This window comes from Lissotriton vulgaris, chromosome 6 (genome assembly GCF_964263255.1).
Source record: "Lissotriton vulgaris chromosome 6, aLisVul1.2, whole genome shotgun sequence".
Lineage (NCBI taxonomy): Eukaryota > Metazoa > Chordata > Amphibia > Caudata > Salamandridae > Lissotriton > Lissotriton vulgaris.
The window spans coordinates 1,693,028,343-1,693,052,037 of NC_141694.1; the positions used below are offsets into that span (position 1 = coordinate 1,693,028,343).

A 23,695-nucleotide genomic window follows, 5' to 3' on the forward strand; every position below is an offset into this window, starting at 1 on the left:
TAATAAAGCATACAGAGGCAGGACTGATATGTTAAAAAATGAATTTAGATGATTAAGCTTAAAATCCCATTCAGTGACCTGCCCTTGGCAATGATAATCACTAAAGAATGTGCAGTGACGTGTACCACCCTCATAAATCTTGGATTCACCAGTCCAAGCTGAAAGGGCTCTGCATTCTTCTCTTAACAACAAGTACCCCTTTTTGCTAGACAATATGGATCCTTACGTTTGTGTCAAAACAAGGAAGTAGAGACGTGTTTTCAATGATAAACTTTATCATCTGCATGAAGGGAAAAATATTCATATGAAGTCAAAACAAAACATTTAAAAATAGGTATCCCTGCAAAACGCTAGGCTGAAACATTTTTGCTTCTGATTCTCTGCTGCTTGTGATGGTCTATTGACAGCTGCTAATGAAAACAAAAAGTAGCATACACATTACTTTTTAAATTATTTTATAGCGGGTCTTATTTTAAATGCTTTAAAAAATGAATCCAGCCGCCCACAATGGTGCAGGGCCGTGGCTCTGTCTGACGTAGTTCATTATTGCGCTAATACTTTACTGAATTTGACATGACAAAGATCTGATTAGAAACACTGCCAAGTATGTAATGAGGTGTACAGTGTGAATATTGGCAATAGTAAAAGGATGCTACCTCTACTGAGTCTTGAAGAAGCCATGGTGTAAGCATTTTAGTTGGTTGAAACATCAACAGATCACCTCTGTTTTCATACAAGTTATAAACGTTTTATTCCTAGGAACTGGTCAATTTCAGAAACCAGTGGACTCTTTGCTTGTACATGAATTATTATTGTGCATTAATTCATCTCTGTTACACAATTTCACTTGCCCTGTGCCCCCACCAGGAGCACCTTTTGGCTTTGATGTGCTACAGTAATATTGATAGTACAATATGTCCATAATATATGTTATATTAAATTGCCTTTTATCTCTGCTCTAATTCATTCATTGTAAATTGGGATATTAATTTAGCATGTGTTTAGGCTCCCAAGAGAGCTGATTTGTGATGAATGAAACAAATGCAGCATTGTGTTCTTCTTAATAATATCATGTTTGTGGAAGCAAAACAGCACAAGGCAACCGCCTAGAACTTCCTTGCCACACAACTGTACCTGTGTGTATGAATGAGACAGACACTTGCCTGAGTTTAGCAGAGACACCTCTCCACCATTAGAAGTGCAAAGGAAATAACAGCCCATTAGCTATAGCAGGGCTTGAGGGGGTGGGGGGGGGGCTGGAATGTCCAGGTGTCTTGGGATGCTTCCCTGCCCCATTATGGCTCCTTCACTTTGATTTTTCAGGATACGGGGACAAGTCTTTCAGTCCTTTATAGACAGCTGCAGAATGTTCTCCTAGTTGCTGCCAGTCAGTCAGAGGGCTTTGGGTCTGTAAACTTGCCTTTAGGTCTGCAAATCCAAAATGGATGACAGAAGAAAAAGCCCCTTCATCCAATCACAATTTGTTTTTGGGGGGGGATCCATGGATGATTCGCACACTTATATATTTTTTTATCTCTGCAGACTAGCAGTCCAGATATCTCTTTTTAACACTTTCAATCAAACTTGAAACATTTTGAAAACACTAATTTATCAAAAATACTGAACAGATTTAAAGTAAATCAATCAAAAGCACTACCTTGAGTAAAAATCTAATTTCATGCCATTTTTGGTGTAAGTCCATTCAGTTTGCGAATTTGGAACCCATTTGATGTCGAAGGGAGTACTCTCCCAGATATAATGATTTATTATTCCGCCTGAACAACTCTGATTTGTGAAAACAGATAGAGTTTATATTATCACGTGAGAAATAGTTGACCTCTGGAATTGGCTGTTGTGCCTTTGAAGAAAAATACCTTTATGCCCTGAAGAAGTCATTGGGTGATTGTTTCCCGTGACGAAACACGTGTTGGCATTGGTTTCTGTTCTGTTGGCTACATTTTGTATGAATTCAATGGATTATGAAGACTGAGAATATGATGAAGATCATTTGATGTGTGAAGAGAAAAGAAAAGAAAAAGAAAATAAAAAGAACTGATTTAATGAACTTTGCAAAAGAAAGATTTTGATTTGGTTCTTCTTTTCTCTTAGAGACTACTAGAAACTGTTGGATTGTGCTCGGGGACAACTTATCTTTTTTCCATTCAGTTTTCTTTTCTATCTCAGTGAGTAAAGATTTCTATGAGTTAAAGTAAAAAACATTTAAAAAATGAATAAATTAGGGGCTGTTTTGCAAAAGATTTTGCACAAAAACTTTAATCTGGGACCTCAAATCACAGATTCTGATTCTCAGATTTTGTATTTTCTTCCTGGAGCACTTTACATTCATGAATTCAAATATCCACCAGGTGGCCAGAATTTCTACTATTCTAACAGTAAGTTTGCAAAAATGGGCGTTTCCTTTGAAGTTACAAGGGTGTTGGCCTTACCAATATGGCAATTGTATCTTTCTGGGTATTTGCAAACATTTTCGACGTATTTTTTCTTTCTACCTTTAAACATATGCTTGTTTAAAAAGAGGTCAAAATGATACAATAAGTGTGAGAAAGTGTCTCAAACAAACTTTACTTCAGGCCGTGGGGATGGCTTGTGGCACATAGAAAAATATTTTTAATTTGTTAATTATAGCCTTAGTATTAGGGAAACGATAAAAGTCTAAGGGCATATTATCAAGGGGGGCGATAGGCAATTTTCGCCGCTTTAGCAGCCATTTTCGGCCGCTAAGCGGCAAAAATTCTATTGCCCTATTAGCAAGCTGTCGCTAACAGCAGTTAGCGACAGCTTGTAGGCGATAGCGATCGGTTTGGGGCCCGCTTTGCATGTTAGCGATAATTATCGCTAATGACATGCAAAGTGGGCGCTCCCAACCCGGCAGTCCTATAAGAAAATCGTTGCTAAGCCTAGTTAGCGTTAAATATCGCTAATCGTTGGTAATATGCACCTAAGTTTGTTCTCCGGGTACATGTGAGTTTTGTGAAATGTATTTATTTTAATGTTTTTCCAACACACTAGTGCGATCAATGAACACTACAGAGAGTCGGAGGTTGGTCTTCTGCTGTTTGTGAAAAGTTAAAATATTAGTTTCATAGCAAAGACCTTGTGGAAGAGAGTCTCAGTAGAGGAGCCTTTATGATTCAAAAGTCTGTCCCAAAACGATATCAAGCTTAACCAGAGCACTTTGAAACCATGCTGAGATGTTGGCCTTAGGCATCTGGCCAGTTAGTATAGAAGGAATAGTTTGGGAAGTAAGACTAGGCCTGTCACAGTCAAGGGTAAGTGCAAAAGGCAAAAAAAATGTAATTCAAACAGGGAACCAGCGGCGTGGTTATAATGATGGTATGGTGTGATTGGAACCTTTCAAACAGAGAATAAGTTGGAAGCAGGGTTTGTGTAGTTCACTCAAGGTCTTAGCTGGTGGACCCCATAAACTCCTTCATGGTAGTTGATGGGTGAGAGATCCAATGTTATGTTTACAGAAGGTGGAGAACCCTAAAAAGATTATGGTGGTAGAAAAACGGAGTGTTCACTCAAGTGAATAAAGATAATTCAGGGGCATATTATCAAGTGCATTTTCGCCGCTTTAGCGGCCGACTTCGGCCGAAAAGTGGCGATTTAAATATCGCACTATTATCAAGGACACGCTAACTCATGCTTCCTTGATTCAGTAGCCGTTTTTCATCCATTTTGCAAGTCATCGATTATTATCGCTAATGACATGCAAAGTGGGCGTTTCTCACAATGTCTGCATGATTAACGTGGCAAGAACAACTATGCACTATTAACAATGCGCCCCTAGAGATAAAACAAACCACGCTAACTGCGGTTTTCGCATGACGTTAACACTTTTACTTAGCTCTGCTAATAATGGGAGTTGGATCGCCATGTTACGACCACACTCCCCTATCTGCAAGCATCTCCATAAATATCGCTGGATTTCAGGGGGTATTTCTGTTTCTCGCCGTCTATCGCTAGAATTAAATCGCCTGTTCGCAAAGCGTTCATAATACGTCGCTAACATGGCGATGTATTCCAGCGATAGACGGCGATAAACAGAAACGCACTAAGTGCGCTTAGCGATGTTTATCGCTCTTCTTTGCTAATATGCCCCATTCAGTGTCAAAGATAACACACAGATTTCTATCTACATTTGAAGGCTTGCTCAGAAAGAAAGAGCCAAGATCGTGGCGAGAGTCCAGATTTCTCAGAGCTGATGTGAAGGATCTCAGTGTTAATGCCATTCAGGCATAGCCAAATGCATCATCTTGCCACATATTTCAGACAATTGCACACTTTCCTTCTATTTTCTATCTTTCAAAAGTTCAGTTGAATATTGTAGCTATTGAAGATTTTTTTAAATGGAGCAGTATAGGTTTTGGCATCAGTGCAGAACGTTGCACCACTTGAGTGTAGTTTGAAAACAATGTTTTAAGCCTTTGGCAAATGATACATCTCAGCTGAAATGTAGTATCTAGTTGATATAGTAATATGTTGTGGCGGGTTGCTTCAAAAGCTGTAGACAGGCCCTGCAGAATCAAGGCACACTTTTGATCATTGTCCCTCGCAGAGAGAATTTCTTCCTTTAAATTCCTCAAGGTCATTCTAGGGATTTCCCATCATCCAACTGCACAGCAAGTGACATCTCTGTATTCCCATCAAAACCGTTTTGATAAGAAGAAACTAAACAAGAGGATTTAATTTCCCATCATCCATCTGCACAGGAAATGACATCACTGCAGTTCCTATCATCCATACGCATGGGAAGTAACATCAATAGTTTCCTGCCAAAACTGTCTGCAAAAGAAGATGCCAAGCAAAAGGAATTCATTTCCCATCACCCATATGCACAGAAAGCGACATCTCTGCATTTTCCATCATTCACCTGCAAAGGAAATTATATCACCGGTTTCCAGCCAAAACCATCTTTAAAAGAAGCCAAGTAGGAGGAATTAATTTTCCACCTTCACACTGCCCCCTGCACTCTTCCCCCTACTTAATGGTAGAATCAGCACAGACACCCACAGTGGGTACGCCAAGGATCAGCCTGTCCATGCCCAAACAAACCTGGATGGGGCCCAGTGCCAGGTATCCTGCTCCTCCCTTTACCTACTTCTACCCTGCTACGCTACTCACGCTCTCAATACCAGCCACTGCTCATTGGACTGCTTCTCCACCGCACCTCATAACACGGAGGGAGTGTTCACATGCACCTCATGTAAGTTCTCATACACTTTTCCATAAGCTACATCCACCACCCCCGCACGAACAGCACCCAGCACTCCACTCGTCCGAACTCACGCAAACCAGCCACCTGCTCACACATAACAATAACCACTCACGCAACAGGTCACAATCACATATATGCCCCACAACATCTGCTCTTTTACCAAACATGCCCTGGATATATTGGACCTACTGTACGACCATGCTGTGGACACGCTCTTCCATAGAAAAACATGGCTAACCCCCACTGCTTCAGACATTGCTACAGCCATCCCTACCACTACAGGATTGCCAGCATGACTGTCAGCACAAGCCTGGAGTCGGCGTTGGCATCATATTTAAAGGCACCATCTGTTGTATCACCTACACAGACACCCCAATTATTTACATGGAACACCTGAAGTTTGAGGTATGCATCACAGCTAACTTCTCCCTAGGAAGAACCCTTGTATACAGACCACTCGAAGCCCTCACCAATGTCACCAGTGACATCAGAGACTTCATCGCACCCTTCACTGTCAAATACCATCATAGTCCTGGGCATCCTTAATTTTCATCAAGAAGACCACTATCCAACCCAAACTCCCAGACATCTCTAGAAAATCTCAGAAATCCTGGGTTCTCCTAGCAAGTTACCGAACCCATCCACACTGTCGGAAACCTACTGGATCTATTTTTCTCCTCAATCAGTAACATCACAGTCGACAATGACAGGCCACACTCTCATCAGTTTTAGTATACCCAGCCTTCTCCACCACAGACCTACCACACCCGCCTGCAGCAGCTGGAAACGCATACCACAAAAAGACGGGACTTCCGGCCTGTCACAAGCACACCTGCAACTTGCCGAAATCCATCAAGAACCTCAACAGCTGTATCATAGTATGTGCCAACACACGGGGTACCCTCATACAGAACCCAACAGCAAGAGCCCAACCTCAAGCCAGCTGGTACACAGAGGAACTGAGACTGCAAGCAACTGGAGCACACATAGAGAACAAGTCAAGACATCACAGATAAAGACATTTTCCAATTCGCCCTAAGACACTATCAGCAGCAGACACAGAATACCAAGTGTACAGCTCTTGCAGGCCACATTGATAAAGGCACACAAACAAAAAGCAACAGATTCTTTGCCATCATCAAAGATTTCATCGTGATCTTGCCACCTTCAGTAAAATCAGCCCCATACAAGATATTTACAGCAACCTCTCAGAGTTCTTCCACAACAAAATCACCTACATATACAGCAGTTTCGACCATCAACTGGACACTGTGACCATTTCAATACCTCAAGAAACCCTCAGCTGACCCAGCAATGCTCTCCAACTACAGACCCATCTCACCAACCACCTCACATACCACCAGCTCCTCGATGCTGTCTCGATTCAAGCCCAACCACAGTACAGAAACAGCACTCATCACCACCATAGATGACTTCTGCATGATCCTTGACATAGGAAACATAAGAGTCCTCATTCTCCTGCACCTCTCTGCAACATTTGACAGAGTATCACACCCAATACTCAGCAGGCACCTGCACAAAATTACCATCCAAGGATTCATTGGCCATTGGATCTGCTCCTTCTTAACGGATTGTCAGACTTACTCCTCAGAAGCCGGCAAACTCATGAACCTTGAAGCGCAGAGTGCCTCAAGGTTCATCGCTCAACCCCACCCTATTCAATACATACGTCATCCCTCTCGCCAACTTCACCCATGCACACCACATCAACATCCTCTCCTATGCTGACGATATGCAACTCACACTCCCTCTCAGAGAAGACTCCCAACAGAAGAAACACGTTTACCACCTGTTATCCTTTCTTGAATTCCACAAGAAGCTGAAGACCTGCCATTTCAATTAAACAGCCTATCATAGGCAGGGCTAGGCACACACACCTACTCAGTGCAGGATATCCTCATGGGTGACTGCGCTCTTTAAAAATACACAGAGAATAACAATGTCTCTCTGCAGTCTGTAAGTCACTGAGGAGGTTTTTAGTTTTTAAATAGGCCTGGAGTATGTGGTGGCCACAACTTCCAAGTTTTGGTAAAAGTAAGGTGACCAGAGAGTGGTTTGTAGTTTGCCAGGACATTCAGGTCAGTGGTGTGACTATAACGTTTTTAACTATGTTGCGGATGTCTCCTGCAGACAGGGTTGAATTGAGAAATCTTATGATGAATGGCACTATGGCTGATTAGCCTAGTTGAATTCTTTTTGCACTGCAGGACCTAAACGGATATCAAAATGGGCAGTAAAGATTTGAGGTCAATGATGATGCTGTTGATCGTGTTCACAGAAACTGGGAGGTGTCTGGCTACATAATAGCATTGACATATTTATGGAAGGAAGAATGTGTAAAAATGTGTTAAATTGCAGGCACTTTCATATATGTAGACTTGTTTTTGTGTATTGGTCCTTTTATGATCAGATATACTTGATGCCAACCCCCTTGTAATTGAATTAACAGAACGCTCAGAAATTGGGGTTAAAGGAAGTAGCAATGTCTCCTGATATTGAAATATGCTAGGGTTAGGATTCTATAATACGTTTTTACCCCCATGATCTCTTTAAAGTGTGTGGCAGCAGGCAGGTGGCAAAGAAAAATTGTGGTGTCTTTTGGTATTTTACAGGGTCAGGGTTTCAAGGGCTGAATAGGCTTAAAAAGGACCTAGCAGGCATGTCTCAGAGCGATATACCTTCTGAATTATAACCTTTTAGAAAGGTAATGTAATTCGATGATCAGAGTGCAAGTAGTCTCCAGTGACGTTATCACATGCTCCCCTGTCCCGATTGCTACTCACAGTTGAGAAAACTTTCTAGATGCAAACAGACACTGACATTAGTGGATCTTTTATTCCTGGGGGCTCATTTATGAGCCCTTGCGTCACTTTTGCACCACTGGTGCGTCACTTTTTGTGATGCACCAGCATTGTAAAAAATGCGCCTTGTTGCTCCACATCTACAAAGTGACGCATCTAGGTAGATGCTTCACTTTTCTAAACCCCTGCGCTACATTATACCTGCGCTAGGTATAATGTATGCAGGTGAGGTGTTCCCACGCAAGAAAGGGTCATAGAAGTGACGCAGTGAAATCTACCAGATTTCACTGCGCCACTTCTAAGACTCAAATGCGTCAATATCTTATGCCTGCCTCACAGCAGGCATAAGACTGATGCAGGCACTTTCACATGGGGCTTGCCCCATGTGAAAAAACACATTGCTGGGGTTACGTCAATTTGTGACACACTCCAGCAATGCGTTACTTTTGCGCCTTACAGATACATCAGAAATACTGACATATCTGTAACTCCTTGCGACATGATGCGTCATACAGTAAATATGATGCATCAGGTATGTCGCAAGGAGTCCGCACTGAGAAGTGACGCATCGCTGCTTTCATGCAGCGATGTGTCATTTCTCATAAATGAGGCCCCTGGTTTTGAGCTGCAGAGGTCTCTCGAGCTGTTTGAGTAACAGTTGATATGAAGTCTCATCTCAAACCATTTGAACTCCCTCGGCTGATGCTGTCTCTGAAGCTACTTGAGAATGATAAAAATGCTTATGTTTGGTACAAGCAATGTCATGACAGAGGCTGAATTTGAAATTCCTGGAAGGGGGTCGACCTGTTCTGTTTTTACGGAGATGCTGAGTAGACTTAAAATGGATTCGGGTTGAGAAATAGTTTGACAAAGTTGCAATGTCTCGGGGTGGCTTCCCAGAGGTGCATTCAACCAGTGTTACAAATGATTATGGGTTTTAAGATTTAGGATTTTCACAACTGCTTCTTGTTCAGCTTCCTTAAGGAACCGGATTGGGACCTCTATACTTGTTTGAGAGCTCTTCATATTGAGGCAAGAGGCCAGAATTAAGACCTGGTTCAACTGGATAACTTTCCTAAGGGGGCGGACAACATAACTTTAAAATACTCCCCCGAGATGCACTCAAAAGGAGAGATGTGGCACACACTAGACAGCTTCCTTGGATCTCATAAGCAGCCTTGGGCAGTAAGCACATCTCCAAATATTGGATCTATCCACCTCCCAACACAAAACTAGGGGACCTTGGTATTAACTAAATACCACTTTCCTATCTCTCATCCTTTCTTTCTCTACCATATCTTTTTCCTTGCTCGAAGGTAATGCAATATTTCTCCAGTCTAGTAGAGCTATGGGCCACGAATAGTTATTTTCGTTTTTGATGCCTTAACATATGTTGTGTAAGCCAAATGTAACTGCAACAGCACAATAACAAGGTCCTACATTGCCTTCTCTTTCTCTGTATTGTATAACAACATTTTATTTTCTAATAAAATTGTTGAAATAAAAAAAAAGACTGTTGTATACAAATATGATGTCATGCAAATTGGAATTATCTTATTATAAACGTTCAATGACATTTTGGATGCACAGTAAGGGCCTAAAAACCAGTTTGGCGGTGCGGCACCAGGTCCGCCCTGCCACTGCACTGGCCAAACTCGTATTATAGGGTGGTCTGAAGACCGCCATCCCCACGCCCGTGAACTGGTAGACTCTTAATTGAGCCCTCAGTCACTAAAGCAACTGTTGAGAACTTTTTGTATCAGAAGAAATATGTAAACGCACAGCAACCTATGTTGTTGTGATTGAAATTGTAAATCTCATTAATTGACATGCATTCAATTGCCACTGAAAAATGCAACTCTGTGTGTAATGATTTTTCATAATCGCTCTACATTGCACTTCATGCGTACTAAGCAGTCATGGTTACCCTTTTGTGTAACTGTGACTTATGCAGTGTCCCACTGCACACATCAGTTTATTCACAACAAAATGCCATGCAGAAGTTCGTCATGCAACACAGCAGATCATGCCAAAAGTTCTTGGTTCAGACCACAGTCTGCGCCCTCCTGGACCACTCAAGGTTACCTCAGAGTGCGCCGTGTAGCTCTTTAGAGTGATGTGGCTTGAGGATTCTGACATTTCGGCAACCGGATCAAACTAGGGTTCAAAGAGGAGGGTTGAGATCATGAGAGGGCGTTTCGGCATTTTCTCTCGTGTAGCATTAAAGCGCTTTATTCTTTCTCCAGACTCATTGAACAGGCGTTCTTTTCAGCGCTTAGTCAGACACCAGATCAGAAAGGAGAGGAGGAGTGTTAGGAACTGAGCGTGAGAGGTGAGGCAGGTGTGTGAGTTAAGGGGATGAAATGTGTAGGACAGACTTAAGCTGGACAGTTTCTCACAAAAAGAAAAGAGTTCAGTGTGACCACACAATAGCTGTTGGAAGTGTGACAGAACAGTGGGTATCCACTCGGACATCAATATCATCCTTTGTGGGAAAAATGTACGCAATTTGTCTAAATATTTACAGATTTCTAGCAAGAAAGACCTAGGAGGGAAATACTGTGAAACTGCAGAGAACCTCGGGGGCCAATCTCGATCCTCAAACTTTGTAACATAATTGTGGAGGTGTTAGAAGACCTGGCAGTCAGAACATCTCAGTCCAATAGCACACTGATGGTACTCAAATACATTATAGTGTAAGATTTCATCCTTGGATGTTGTGCACCGTCTGAGGGGACTGTCTGGGTGACATTGAGAACTGGACAATGGTTTGCTCTATAAAAAGCATTTCTGCTGAGATGGTGTTTTTCTTGGTTCCGAATCACTTTCCCTTGTATTCTTTCAGGCTGGCCATCTGCATTATCTGTTTTTCAGTATAATTCAATCATGGGCGTATTTGGCGGAATCTCTGTATTGGGTACTTCATTCTAATCCGAACATTGTGTCATTTCATTTTAATTCTCACATTTCAACAGTAGCTACATTTTCTGCATGCGTGTATCCATGTGTTATTTGGTCAGTGGAAACTTAAGCGAAACACAGCAGAGGGCTATAAAGGGTCAAAGGCAGGGATATAGTTAATGAGTGACAGCGCCTTGAGACCCTAACGGGTGAGTAGCGCCCTCTATAAATAGTCTGATTGATTGATTGATTGAGGGTTATATGGAGTCTGACAGCAAGTGTTGACTTTCATGGTGTTGTAATGTATTGTTCTTTAGAGATGCTTGTTCAGCTATTTTCTTAACTGGAGCAGGATTGGGAGGTTCTGATGGGTATGGGAATCACGTTTTAGATCCTGGTAGATATATGGAGAAGATCTGTTTCCTTGCTTTTCCTTTTTTGCTCTTATTTGCCTCCATTCTGATGAAGTCCTTTCTATAAGGGTTGGTGAGTCCCGTGCTCTCCATGCCACTGGAATCAAGCTATCCGGGCTGATGAGGGCTGAAAGCCCGAACCCAGTTCTAGAATGCTTGTTTCCAGTCCAGGGAGGACCTGGCCTGGCAGTTCGGGCTGGACTGTTCCCATGGGGCACAGGGTCAAGACTGATTTGCATATGGCTGGGTTCAAACTTGAATGGCATGGTGAGCAAAAAAAAGATGGATTTAGGCCCAGATCTCTGTACTGGGGTGAATGTATGACATTGTTCTGCATTCTGTCCATCAATTGTTTTTGCACTTCTAAATCTGGGGCAGCATCAAAATCCATGGGTGTTGCATGGGAAAACCCACTGCCACGCCCATGGAACGCCTCCCAAGAGCAAAGTAAGGCAAAGCAGCGATTCACGCTGCCTTGCCTTCCTCTATATCTATAAGGCCATTCAGAGCTAAGCATAGTGGCTGCGTGTGGCCTTTTAGATATGAATTTGTAATTTGTACTACCAGACTGTCACTTTGCTTCAGTGGTGAAAGGGGTTCATAAACATGTCCCCTAGTGTTTTCAGTAGAATAGAGTAGGCATTAAATGACCTGTTTTTTTAAACTTTTGTCTTTGCTTGACTCAGATACATTTTCATCCATTCTTAACATATTGTTTAACTATCTGCATGGTTAAATTCTGGTACATTCTGCTCTGTTAATGCTTCATTATATCATATTTCTTGCCAGTTTTGCTCTATTTTCTGTGCGCTGATATAGGCTGATTTAACCTATGTAATGTGAAGGTATGTTAAATGCTCAACTAACACTCAGGGTCAGGTTGTGTGTGGCACATCAAATAGCTCATTCTGAGTGGAGTGTTACTCCCGGTAGGTAAAATCACGGGGGGAAACACTGATAGGGGATGATTAATTTTTCCAAGTATAACTTTACCTCGGGTGAGAGAACGTTTTATTTTACATACAACTACGGTGCACGTGTGTGCTATCTTCATCAAACAGGTGTTTCGTAGTTCACTTTACATCATCCTGGCTTAAGGGTCGCGTGAGGTCAGCAACCCAGTTCATAGTACCTGGGTTTCATAGTGTCATAGCCTGAGGCTGTTGAGCAAGTATCACCATCATCGTCTTCTGTTCCAAAAGAGCACAGGTGATTTGTATTTTATTTGTGTATATAAGCCAAATTCGTAGTTTAAAAAAGTATATTGTCATCCATCCACTGAAATTAAGGATTGATCGGGGGTCGAGACTTGAGCAGTCGCCAAGATCTAAATATATTGTGAGAAATATAATGTACACATTTCGATTTTTCTAAGCTAGACCTGCAGCCCCTAGAATCATTTGAACAATGGAATCACTCTGAATGTCGTTTTCCAACAAAGGTTTCTAGCGGTAGAAAGGGAAGAAAGAGTGTGAAGACGGAGTTTTTCCTCAAAAGAAAATCTGTTAACCAGAAATTACAGAGGTGATAGATAGAATAGCAGCTCAAGGAACAAGTTCATACAGACATTTTTTCTTTTGTGCAAGCCACACTTCAAGCAAGAACAGATGCCAGACAGCAGTGTGATGTCACTAGTCATGTAAAGTTGCCTGATGTAATATACAGTGTTTGCTAATGCCACAGTGATTATGCCTGCTTTGAAAGGGAATGCAACAGAAATAAATAATATATTATAAGCACAGTACAATGAATGCTACGATCTCTTGGTTTGTTTCTGTCAGCTTTTTCGAAAGTCTGTCAGCATTTCCTAAAGTCAAGCGCAAAGGGAAAAATATATGTAAATAATGTCCTGAGAACCTAACTAAATCAGTACAAAAAAAGTAATTCCCAACTTGTACGCCTCACCACTTTCAAATGTCACCAGCCGCCACTGCTTTTATGAATTGCACCAATGCCCATCTCTATTATCCTATGTAGCCACTGAGATCTGAGAAAAATGTTTAATTGACATAGAGATATTTTCGTTGATTGCTTTTGCCAAGAAACCTCAAATTGAACAGAGTGTTCAGGACTAGAAATGGTCAACAGGAAGGTGTCTAGTGGAATTTGCTGGAGGGAAAAAGCTCTTATTGCTAAAAGCACTTTACAATATCTGAGCCACTGGCAGATCCTCTAGACTCTGGCAACCAAGCTATCAACTACAGAAAAACTTAATTTAGGGAAACATTTTGTCATTCTAAGCATGGCATGTCCTGCTAATTACCATTCCTCCCCCTCCATTTTCCTAAGCATGAGGAGTGTGTGTCAGGCTCAGCAAAGGTCAGGCTAACAGATTTTCGCCATGTCAGTGTCAGGCATCCAGGTACTTTCCATGCACTAATGTGTACACGCTTGGTAGCCTGAGCCAAGCTTAGAAAGGCTGAAGATTTCACAGCCCTGAGGGCAGTGACTTTATCAGTCAAGCAGAACTCTGTGTAGTCCTCCCCTTCATGACGAGTAAGAGCGTCATCAATAAAGTCAGCCCAGGGCACTTTGTTGACTGTCTACTAATGACGCCTCGTCACAGAGTGGAGTGGAGTGGGTTCAGTAAGTCTCACTGACCACGCTCCACTCTTTAAGCAGTTAGGTGTGTTCCGCCCCTCATTGGCCGACCCATGACAAGGGGAACATCCTTTACAACGCGGTAATGACACCGCAGTGCCATTACAACGCGGGTTTCAAAACGCAAGTCGTTATCATGACTTGCGCTGGAGGGCGCTCTAGGCTAAGGAATAGTAGATTTACTATTCCAGCTCCTTCCCTACTGTACGTAGGCTGGTGTTGGAATAGTAATTCTTACTATTCCTAAGTCCAGCACCCTACAGCGCAAGTCGTGGTAACGACGTGCGCTGTAAAACCTGCGTTGTGATGGTCTGCGGTGTTTAATACCGCATTGTACCGTCATACATCCCATGACAAGCTTAGCCAATGAGAGGAAGCCATAAGATCTTCTATTTTTCCCTTCCCTCCCAGAAACCTCAAGCTACTTCTCGTACCTTCTTGCTTCCCTCTGCCGTCACCTGTGTATGTCGTTTTTAATGCTTGGATGCCTGTAAGTGCATATAAATGTATGTGCATTATGCACATGCGGATGGGTATGAGTATGCACGATTGTAAATCGATGGGCAGGAGTATGTGTCGGTGCCTGTGGGTGGATAAGTGGAAGTGAATGTGTGTGTGTGTGTGTGAATGTGTTTGTCTACCTGTGTCCTCCCCACTATTTGTAAACACAATTACGAGCAGCCACTGCTTTCCACAGTTCAGGGTGCTGGGTAGAGGTCAGTGAAGGATTTCATCTAGGGCCTGTTGCAGGGAGTAGATAATGTGCATAATATGTGTTGCTTACTGTCATTTATCAAGGCCTTCCAGGCCTATAGAAACTTCCGCATTCCAACTGGATAAATATGCTACATTACCTTTGCACTCTGGACACTAGAAGGAAGGGTGATGACCAGCATTCCAGGAATACTGCAATTGGGAGGGGGGTGATAGCTTGAACTCAGCAAGTCAATCAAACATGTCACTGCAATCAATAAACTCGAAAGTGTTTATCCAGCATCATCAACATCGTGGATGTTTTGACCAATTGTCAGGACCTAAACCTTCTGGGACTTTCTTCCTGTGAAAGGAGTGCATTCTACCTATCTGGGTGTATTGTTGTTATTTAATAGCCATTTAGCCCTAGAATTGGTTGCGCAGTAATGTGTCTTCAATGAGAGGTCTGATTCGGTGGTGGCTACAGTGCCAAGTGAAAAAGCAGCTGCCACTGTTTGACATTTCTTTAAAAATTTAGGGCCATATGTATCAAAGGGTGTTGCCCATTCTGTGTCCACGGGAAAATGCTTTAGTACAAGTGGTCCTTAGCTTCTAACCGGCCGCAGAGTATGTGCAGGACTTCCGACTCAAAATGTTTTCCAAAAAAATATGCGTTTCTGTTGCACCATATTGAAGGTCTCTTGCAAGAGACTTCGTCCACAAACATGCAAAGAATGCTTGTGTGCGCACTTACAGCCAGGTAGAATATCAAAGAAAAGAGCTAACATCATAATTCTAAAAAAATGAACATTGATATGCAAATTACATTTTTTCGTCAACTATTATTTCTTTCATATTTGAGCTAAAATGTTGCTATATGTGTTCTTTACTCGACTATCGTGTACAATGAATGCAGCGTGTTTTAACACAGGAAAGTTAAATTCCTTCTAAGCTGTTCTATTTCTTACACTTCCGCATAAAGCACACGTGCACAGCTCGAGATGTTGTCTTTATGATTAATAACCCCTAATTCAGATTGCATGAAACTGTCTGATTGTTTCATGAAGGGCTGTCTACTTTCATAACCATGGTATTTTCCTTTCAGTGCATTAACAGCTTTCTGACTCGCACAAAGAAATGTGCCAATCCATGTAACATTTGCATAATTATAGAAGAACAACTATTAACCCCATTGGCTCCAGATTGTCATACAGGATGCACAATGCAATTGTCCCAGGGCAGGCACAGGCGTAGATTTGGAGCTGTCACACTTCTGAAATAATTGAAGGCTCTGAAACATGAAATAATTTCTCGCATAGTTTCTTGACCTTATATTGGTTTCCATGATTGCGCAATCACTTCTTGCATCCCACCAGGCAAAAATAATTGCATCGACAGTACTGTCAAACTCGCTGTAATTTGTTAGGCGTACCGTATAGGTTTCATTTTGTGAGTAGACGCTGGTCGGAGACGTTCTCTTCTGAAGTGGGACCAGGGGAGGACGTTCTCTTGCATAAGGTTGTTTGCTGACCTTTCTGTGCAGAATCAGGGACAGAAAGATGGCGAGCAGGAGCAAGCCCAGAAGAGCCATCAGTATAATGAACCACAGCTCGGTGTAGAAGTGGGTGCTCCTGACCTCCGTCCCGTTCTTAGCTTCTGGCGCGGACAGGAAAGGGCCTGGAACGGGACAAGCCAAGTTTACTTACAAGAGGCAAGATAGTGGTTGCATTTCTGGAGGTCAGAACATGTAAAAAGTCTTCGTTTAACATAAAGAGCTCATAATGAAAAGAGAAGCATAAAACACAAAAGGGTTCATTAAATTTCCAGCACTAAACTTGTGTACTCATACTACACCCGGCATTCGGGATACGGAGGGGGATATTTACAAAGAAGTGGAAGAGTGAGGTGTTAGCCGTCATGTCTTAACGCCTCTCTCCGCCACTTCAGAATCGCAAGGCTGCACCATATTTACAAGGATATGGGGCAGCCTTGCATTTCCCCTTGCGCTGGCGCTATACTTAGCAGTGTATCGCCAATGCAGACATCCTTGCACCATAGTGTGCAAGGGTGTCTGTGTGCAGGGTAAGATTGTTTATGTACAGGAAGGTCCCCCTTCCTGCACATAAACAATCTTGAAATGCCATTTAGTCACATCCTTGTGTGCTGCTTAATGCAGCACACATGGAAGTTACAAAATGTAATTTTTTGAAGAATTTTTTATGTGCAGGAAGGGTCACCTTCCTGAACATAAACAACCCAAAGCCTTTTTGCTTTTTCCATGTGTGCTGCACAAGGCAACACACATGGAAAAAGTAGAAAGGAGGAGAAATAAAGCATTTCTCCTTGTTTCGCCAAGTAAAGACCAGGTTTTGCCTGTTCCTAATTTTGATGCTGCCTCTATTTACGCTGCCCTCGTAAATAGGGTCCGGCATCAAAATCAATGGGCGTAGCAGTGGAACGCCCATCACAACACCCACTACCCACCTCTTTCACGCTAAGCATAGCATGAAAGGGTGCCTTATTTACAAGGCAGCATTAAGATACGTTAAGTGGCTTTACGCTTTCTTGCAAATAAGGCAAAGCCCCTATCGCCACGGAAACGCCATAAAAAGTTACGTTCCCGTGGCGATAGAGGCTTGTACATATGCCCCTGAGTGTTGTAGTATTTACTGAGTGCAGAAATGACTGCTTCCTCCCAGGTTCTGAACCTCAGAACGGGGATATTCTAGCGATACCATATTTTCCCTGCTACCAACCTTTAATAACTCAAAAATATGCTGTTTTCAAACATGTTTTACCTGAAAACAATTGTGCTTTGAAAAACTTGTGGATGTTATGTCATTTTATGTCATTTTATGTTATGTTATGTTGATTTGTAGAGCATAAATGTAAAAAAATTTAAATTGATACTTGTATAGCGCACTACTCACCCGCAAGGGTCTCAAGGCGCTTGTACGAATACCGCTGTGGAACCCATCCTGGCTTTCCCTGTGAGGCGTCCACTACTGGGCACACCCAAGGTGGAGGCCAGGGATCCTTAGCGTTTTGGGGGCCGGTGTGGAGATTAAGCAAGCTATTGCCCAGAGTTGCAGAGTGGGACTCCATGATTTGAATAAGGACCGAGGCGAGAATTATCAGGTCTGTGGAATTTTGAGCCCAAGACCCGCCAAGGCGGGGAATTGAACCCTGGTCCCGGGCTAGACCTCTGCATCAGGGTCTGCATCTCTAATCATTGAGCCACACTTCTCCACTCCAGCGTGCTAATCACCGGTGAAGTGCGGTAAATACCACAAAACTCAGACTTCCAAATTGGGTGCAAACTCCTGTTTGTGACTGAATCAGAATTCCACTAGACATGGAATTAGTCTCAATGGGTCTCTTGTACATGGTGTTATATACAATATAGTAAAATGTAGAAAGCGCACAGCTGATTCCAAGGAATCGTCTTGGATCGAGCAGCAAGATTCCAGTAATGACCAACATCCACAAGAATCACAAAACATATATCCTAGGCTAAGCAGCAAAAAGGAGAGTCTTCAGGCGATGGCGAAAGAGCGGTTCAGAGAGGAAAGAGCGCAGAGCAATTGGGAGGGAGTTCCAGAGCTAGGCAGTCATTATACATATACCTTCAGTCATTGTATTATGTACAGCTCAGTTCCAGGTAGCAGACCCAGATGACATGTAGTAAAAAGTATAAATATATTCTTTGGGTTCATATACCGCAAAGTGTTTTGAAATAGCTGCAATGTGCCACATGGGTGCTATTAAAAATACATGTTTGGATACGTTTCTAAATAATATGCTGTATCAGAATATTTGTCTTTGGTGTGGGAAATGTATTTGTTAAATCTTTTCTTTCCTAGTATATGAATGATGTAAAGTACACAATGCAACTACCCCCTTGATACCGAAAGCCGGATTCAAGGTTTTTGCACTTGAGTACAATTTACATACACTTAAAACTGACCTATAAGTGTAAATTCCCTGACCTTTATTCTCAGGATCAGTGGACACTTCTGCCGGAAGACTGGGGTTACTCTTGATGATAGCAGGCCTTTTTAGTAGATTGGCCAGGGAAATGGACAGATGGCCAGTGAAAACGTTGGCGAAAAGCTACACATTTGTACATTATCAGACATTCCAATGATTTTGCAGGTCTTTTTCCACACACAAAAGTTACTCCCGAGTAGGGCAAAAGTAATTCCCCAATTTGTGTGTGAAAGGATGTAGAGATTGTATATCTTTATGGAAGGTTTGTATCTGTCAATTCTATATTCTGGAATTGTTAAAGTGCATCTTTCAGTCACTGCCTTTTTTATTCAGTTACTGCCCTACTGTTCATGTCTCATGTAGTGGGTCCTACTTGTGGAACAAATCCTGTTTTCAACAACTATTCTTGGACTCATACTTTAAAGATAAGATTGGATTGTACTTCCTACATTTATTGGCGACGAGGATGGGATGTTTTAGGGTCGTGGATGGTGGAACACAAATGCTGTTGTGAAGATTACGAAAGAACAAGCGAAAATCATTTGTGATAGATCTGTTAAAAAAGCTTATTCTTGTTGGCTTGATTTTGAAAAGATGTGTCAGAAAAATGACATTGGGAATACTACTTCTTCTCAATGCTTCATTGGATTTTGGGGGTGGTGATTCTAATGCTGTCATTCGTCAAAATGTTGAAAATGTAGAAAATATTGTTGGTATTTCTGGGGATCATGCACCAACTAGATGCAGTTCTCGTGTCAGAAATCCTGTCCGTTCTGATGATTTTGTTTATTATTGAATGTGGTTTTTTTTTTGTTTTTTTGTTGTTTTAGGTTTATTATAAGGAGGGGGTGTGTAGAGAGTGTATTTCTTTATGGAAGGTTTGTATCTGTTAATTCTATATTCTGGAGTTGTTAAAGTGCATCTTTCAGTCACTGCCTTTTTTATTCAGTTACTGCCCTACTGTTCATGTCTCATGTCGTGGGTCCTACTTGTGGAATAAATCCTGTTTTCAACAACAACTATTCTTGGACTCATACTTTGAAGATAAGATTGGATTGTACTGCCTACAAAGGAATGGGCACAACCTCAAATGTTATGGAGCTGTTGGAGAGCCAGGGTACATTTGCATATTTCGGTCACTCATACATTAGCAGATTTTTCGCCGTGTATGCAGGTCACAAGTGTGCATAGTGGCAATGTTCGATTTTCAGAGATTTCCAAGATGTACACGCAAGGGCTCTGTGAAATTCTGAAAGTGCATAAATCTATATTAATTGGAGGTGAAAGTCTGCAACACATCAATCAGCATTTGTGTATTTGAAGCACCGAGAAGGCACCACTAACTAGAGATAAAATGCTTGATTGCATCTCATCTGACAAGGGTCTCCGAAATCCATGATTGGCATACGTTGAATCAGAAATGGGCAAAATTGGCATGCAGACGGCTTTCACTGAGCCAAATTCATGTTTAAGTTTTAACAAAAGAAAACTAGCCTCAATTGTTTATGAATCTGAGACGAAAAGGAGCCATAGAAGTACAGAAGGGAAACCTCAGATCACTGCATATTGGTCCTCGAGAGTCCTAAATTGCCCCCCTGTTTATCTGGGACAGCCTTGTGGGAGATGGGAGCGCTCTCTGTTATTTAGGTTTCGAGCCGATTCTACTAAATATCTAGGCACTCATTTATGAGCCCTGGGCCACTTTTGCGACACCGGTGCATCACTTTTTGTGACGCACCAGTGGCATAAAATATGCACCATGTTGTGCCATATTTACGAAGTGGCGCATCTAGGTAGATGCCTCACTTCGTAAACCCCTGCGCTACATTATACCTGCGCCAGGTATAATGTATGCAGGGTGGGCGTACCCCCGCAAGAAAGGGTGGTAGGAGTGGCGCAGCGAAATCTATGAGATTTTGCTGCGCTACTTCTAGGACGCCATTGCGTCAAAGCTTTACACCTGCCTCATGGCAGGAGTAAGGGTGACGCAGGTCCTTTCGCATGGGGCTTGCCCGTGTGATGGCAATTCTGGCCACACAATGATACACTTTTTAATACTCTGTAAATTTCAATGAATTTTATACTAGGTTGTTCCTAATTTATCTTTTTAAAAAGAATAATATCAGACAGTGTAGAGCCGTGTTCTCATTGGTTCTGAAACTGTCTGATATGGAAACCTGTTTACATGTTGGCTCATTTTTAACACATGCTGTGAGGCATGGTGCTTTCTCATTTAAAAATTTGCTGCTATTTGATATTTATGTCATATCATTAGGATTTTAACTGTAGGAAACGTTTATTTGTCATATGTATGTTACTTTTATGGATACAAATGTATTCCGAATAAAGTGTTTGAAACTGAAAAGAAACTGAAACCTCAATCAGCATTCATACAAAGATTTCTCTATGTCATCCTTTCACTTTTCTGCACTGGGTGGAGTTAATGAGAGCCCATTTGTGTGTATGTAACACTGGGCTCTGAAAAAAACTGATCTATGGGCTCCAAAGGACACCTTCCTGCGCACACACAAACAATCTTCCCCTGCAATGCAGACACCCTTGCACTATGGTGCACGGGGGCCTGCGTCGGCGATAGGCAGCTAAATTTAGCATCTGCATAGGCAGAAACGTAGGGCTGCACCATATTGTTGTAAATATGGTGCCGCCCTATGGTGCTGCCCTGCGGAGTGCAGCGTAAGTCGAGAAGGCTAACACCGCGCTCCGTCACTTCTATTGTAAACATGCCCCTAACTTTATTATCCATCTCTTTACGACTTTGCCAGAAAATTGACATTTGAGCAGGCAAAATAGAATTGCACTGGTATGATAATGAATTTTAAGTGGATCTTGATAAAGTACCATCCATATCAGCCTGTAATAAAATAAAAAATAACTCCTACCATGCATTCACTGCATAGTCGCATATAACCAAGGAATTCAATGCAAAGAGCTTGAATTAACATTTATCAAAATACACAAACTATCAGTACTGACTGTCATCTTGTGACTCAAGGTAGAGAACATCTTACTAGTTTAATGCTTGAGAGGTGTGTCAGAGTCTGGCTCGTTAGCAGCTAAAATGGAATTCTGGTACAGGGTTGATGCCTTTGACTGTCTTCCTAGAATATGAGTCCTTCAGATCTCCTTTTTCTGCTGTGTGTATTTTATGGAGCTCTCTAAACAACTGAGCAGTATGATTTCACATTTAATTCATGTATACATTGATCATATATGGAACTTTACTTCCTTGAGAGCAATAAATGCTGGCAGTGCCAGAGCTATCTTCTTACTGGTGGGCATTGATGGTTTTTACTAATCCAAATGCTGTACTACTTCAGAGTTCGATGGTAAAGCTTACATCATTGTCCTACTCAATGTAGAAGGTGTTGCTTACAGACTATGTCAGAATACAGGCATAATAGTGAGCACAGTAATATATTTGAAGGTGATTGGATCATGTGGTTCACTTGACATGAGTTCATCATAAAAAGGAAACATTCAACACTGTACTTTGTCTTTAGAATGCTTCTTGCAGAGTGCCACACTTTGGAGCAGTGTGGCTAGAATCAGGCACTTTCTCTATTCCATACTAAGCTATGGTCCCACAGTGACAGCGATTACCATTATTTTATTCTTGATGGGCGAAGGAAATTGGGTTATTAGTTGTGTGGCCTGTATGAGTAATAGCTGCACAATGTCTCCTTACTGGGAATCAAGCACCCAATTGTAGTGCATGACTCTCTCAGGGTAGCAAAGGAGAGTAGTCCAAGGCCTACTAAGGGGAGGAGGAGTGGGCTAGTAATCAACATTCACTGGTACAGAATATTAAGGCTTAATAAATGATTGTACAGTCAGTGCTTTTTCTTTAGGGAAAGAATAAGTATATTTATACTACGCAACAATTTACAAATATGTACATTAGGTAGATGGAAAATCCCCATAGATCCCCAAAGTAATCACACAAACATGCAAGAAAAGTCTCTTGGCTTGAGGTTCCTCACCTGGACGCTAACGCTGACACTGCCCACCTTCCTTTTGTGGAGACATCATTCTACTTGCTGCAACGCCTCGCCGGACCCGCTTTGCGGGTCCCGCAGCGCGGTTTCAACCGCTGAATCACCATCCTTAAAGGGGCAGTATCCTTCGACCGGCAGGGCTGTGAGCACCAGCAGGGACTCCGAGGACCAGGAGTCCCTGCGCGCCCTATCGAGACCAGCTGGGCTGCTCTCCCTGCCGGCCCCGCCCGCCCGCCAACTGTGTTAAAAGGCTGCTTCTTCAGTAAGCGAGTGGGTTCCTCACCTGGACGCTAACACTGACACTGCCCTCCTTCCTTTTGTGGAGACAGCATTCTACTTGCTGCAACGCCTCGCCGGGCCCGCTTCGCGGGTCCCGCAGCGCGGTTTCAACCGCTGAATCACCATCCTTAAAGGGGCAGTATCCTTCGACCGGCAGGGCTGCGAGCACCAGCAGGGACTCCGAGGACCAGGAGTCCCTGCGCGTCCTATCGAGACCAGCTGGGCTGCTCTCCCTGCCGGCCCCGCCCGCCCGCCAACTGTGTTAAAAGGCTGCTTCTTCAGTAAGCGAGTGGGTTCCTCACCTGGACGCTAACGCTGACACTGCCCACCTTCCTTTTGTGGAGACAGCATTCTACTTGCTGCAACGCCTCGCCGGACCCGCTTCGCGGGTCCCGCAGCGCGGTTTCAACCGCTAAATCACCATCCTTAAAGGGGCAGTATCCTTCGACCGGCAGGGCTGCGAGCACCAGCAGGGACTCCGAGGACCAGGAGTCCCTGCGCGCCCTATCGAGACCAGCTGGGCTGCTCTCCCTGCCGGCCCCGCCCACCCGCCTATTAGATCTGTTGTTATATAAAGGCAGACGTGATCCCGCTGCGCGGGAGCGCGCGGGATCACGCCGGGAGAAGCCCGGGACAAGGGTGGGACCGTCTGTGGCCGTCCGTGGTCGGACAAGGTTGGGTTGGGCCCGGACCCCTGTCAAAATTCATCTTCAGATCTAACATTATTTTTCTTGTACG

The 23,695-nt window shown here is 42.8% G+C and overlaps 1 protein-coding gene across 1 annotated transcript in view; it reads right to left on the minus strand.

Moving 5' to 3' along the window:
* USH2A (usherin) overlaps positions 1-23,695 on the minus strand; it is a 2,319,650-nt gene that overhangs the window by 4,639 nt on the left and 2,291,316 nt on the right. Inside the window, exon 60 of the mRNA XM_086925936.1 lies at positions 16,105-16,349. Coding sequence (XP_086782062.1) covers positions 16,105-16,349 — 245 coding nt within the window. The remainder of the gene's footprint in view (positions 1-16,104; positions 16,350-23,695) is intronic.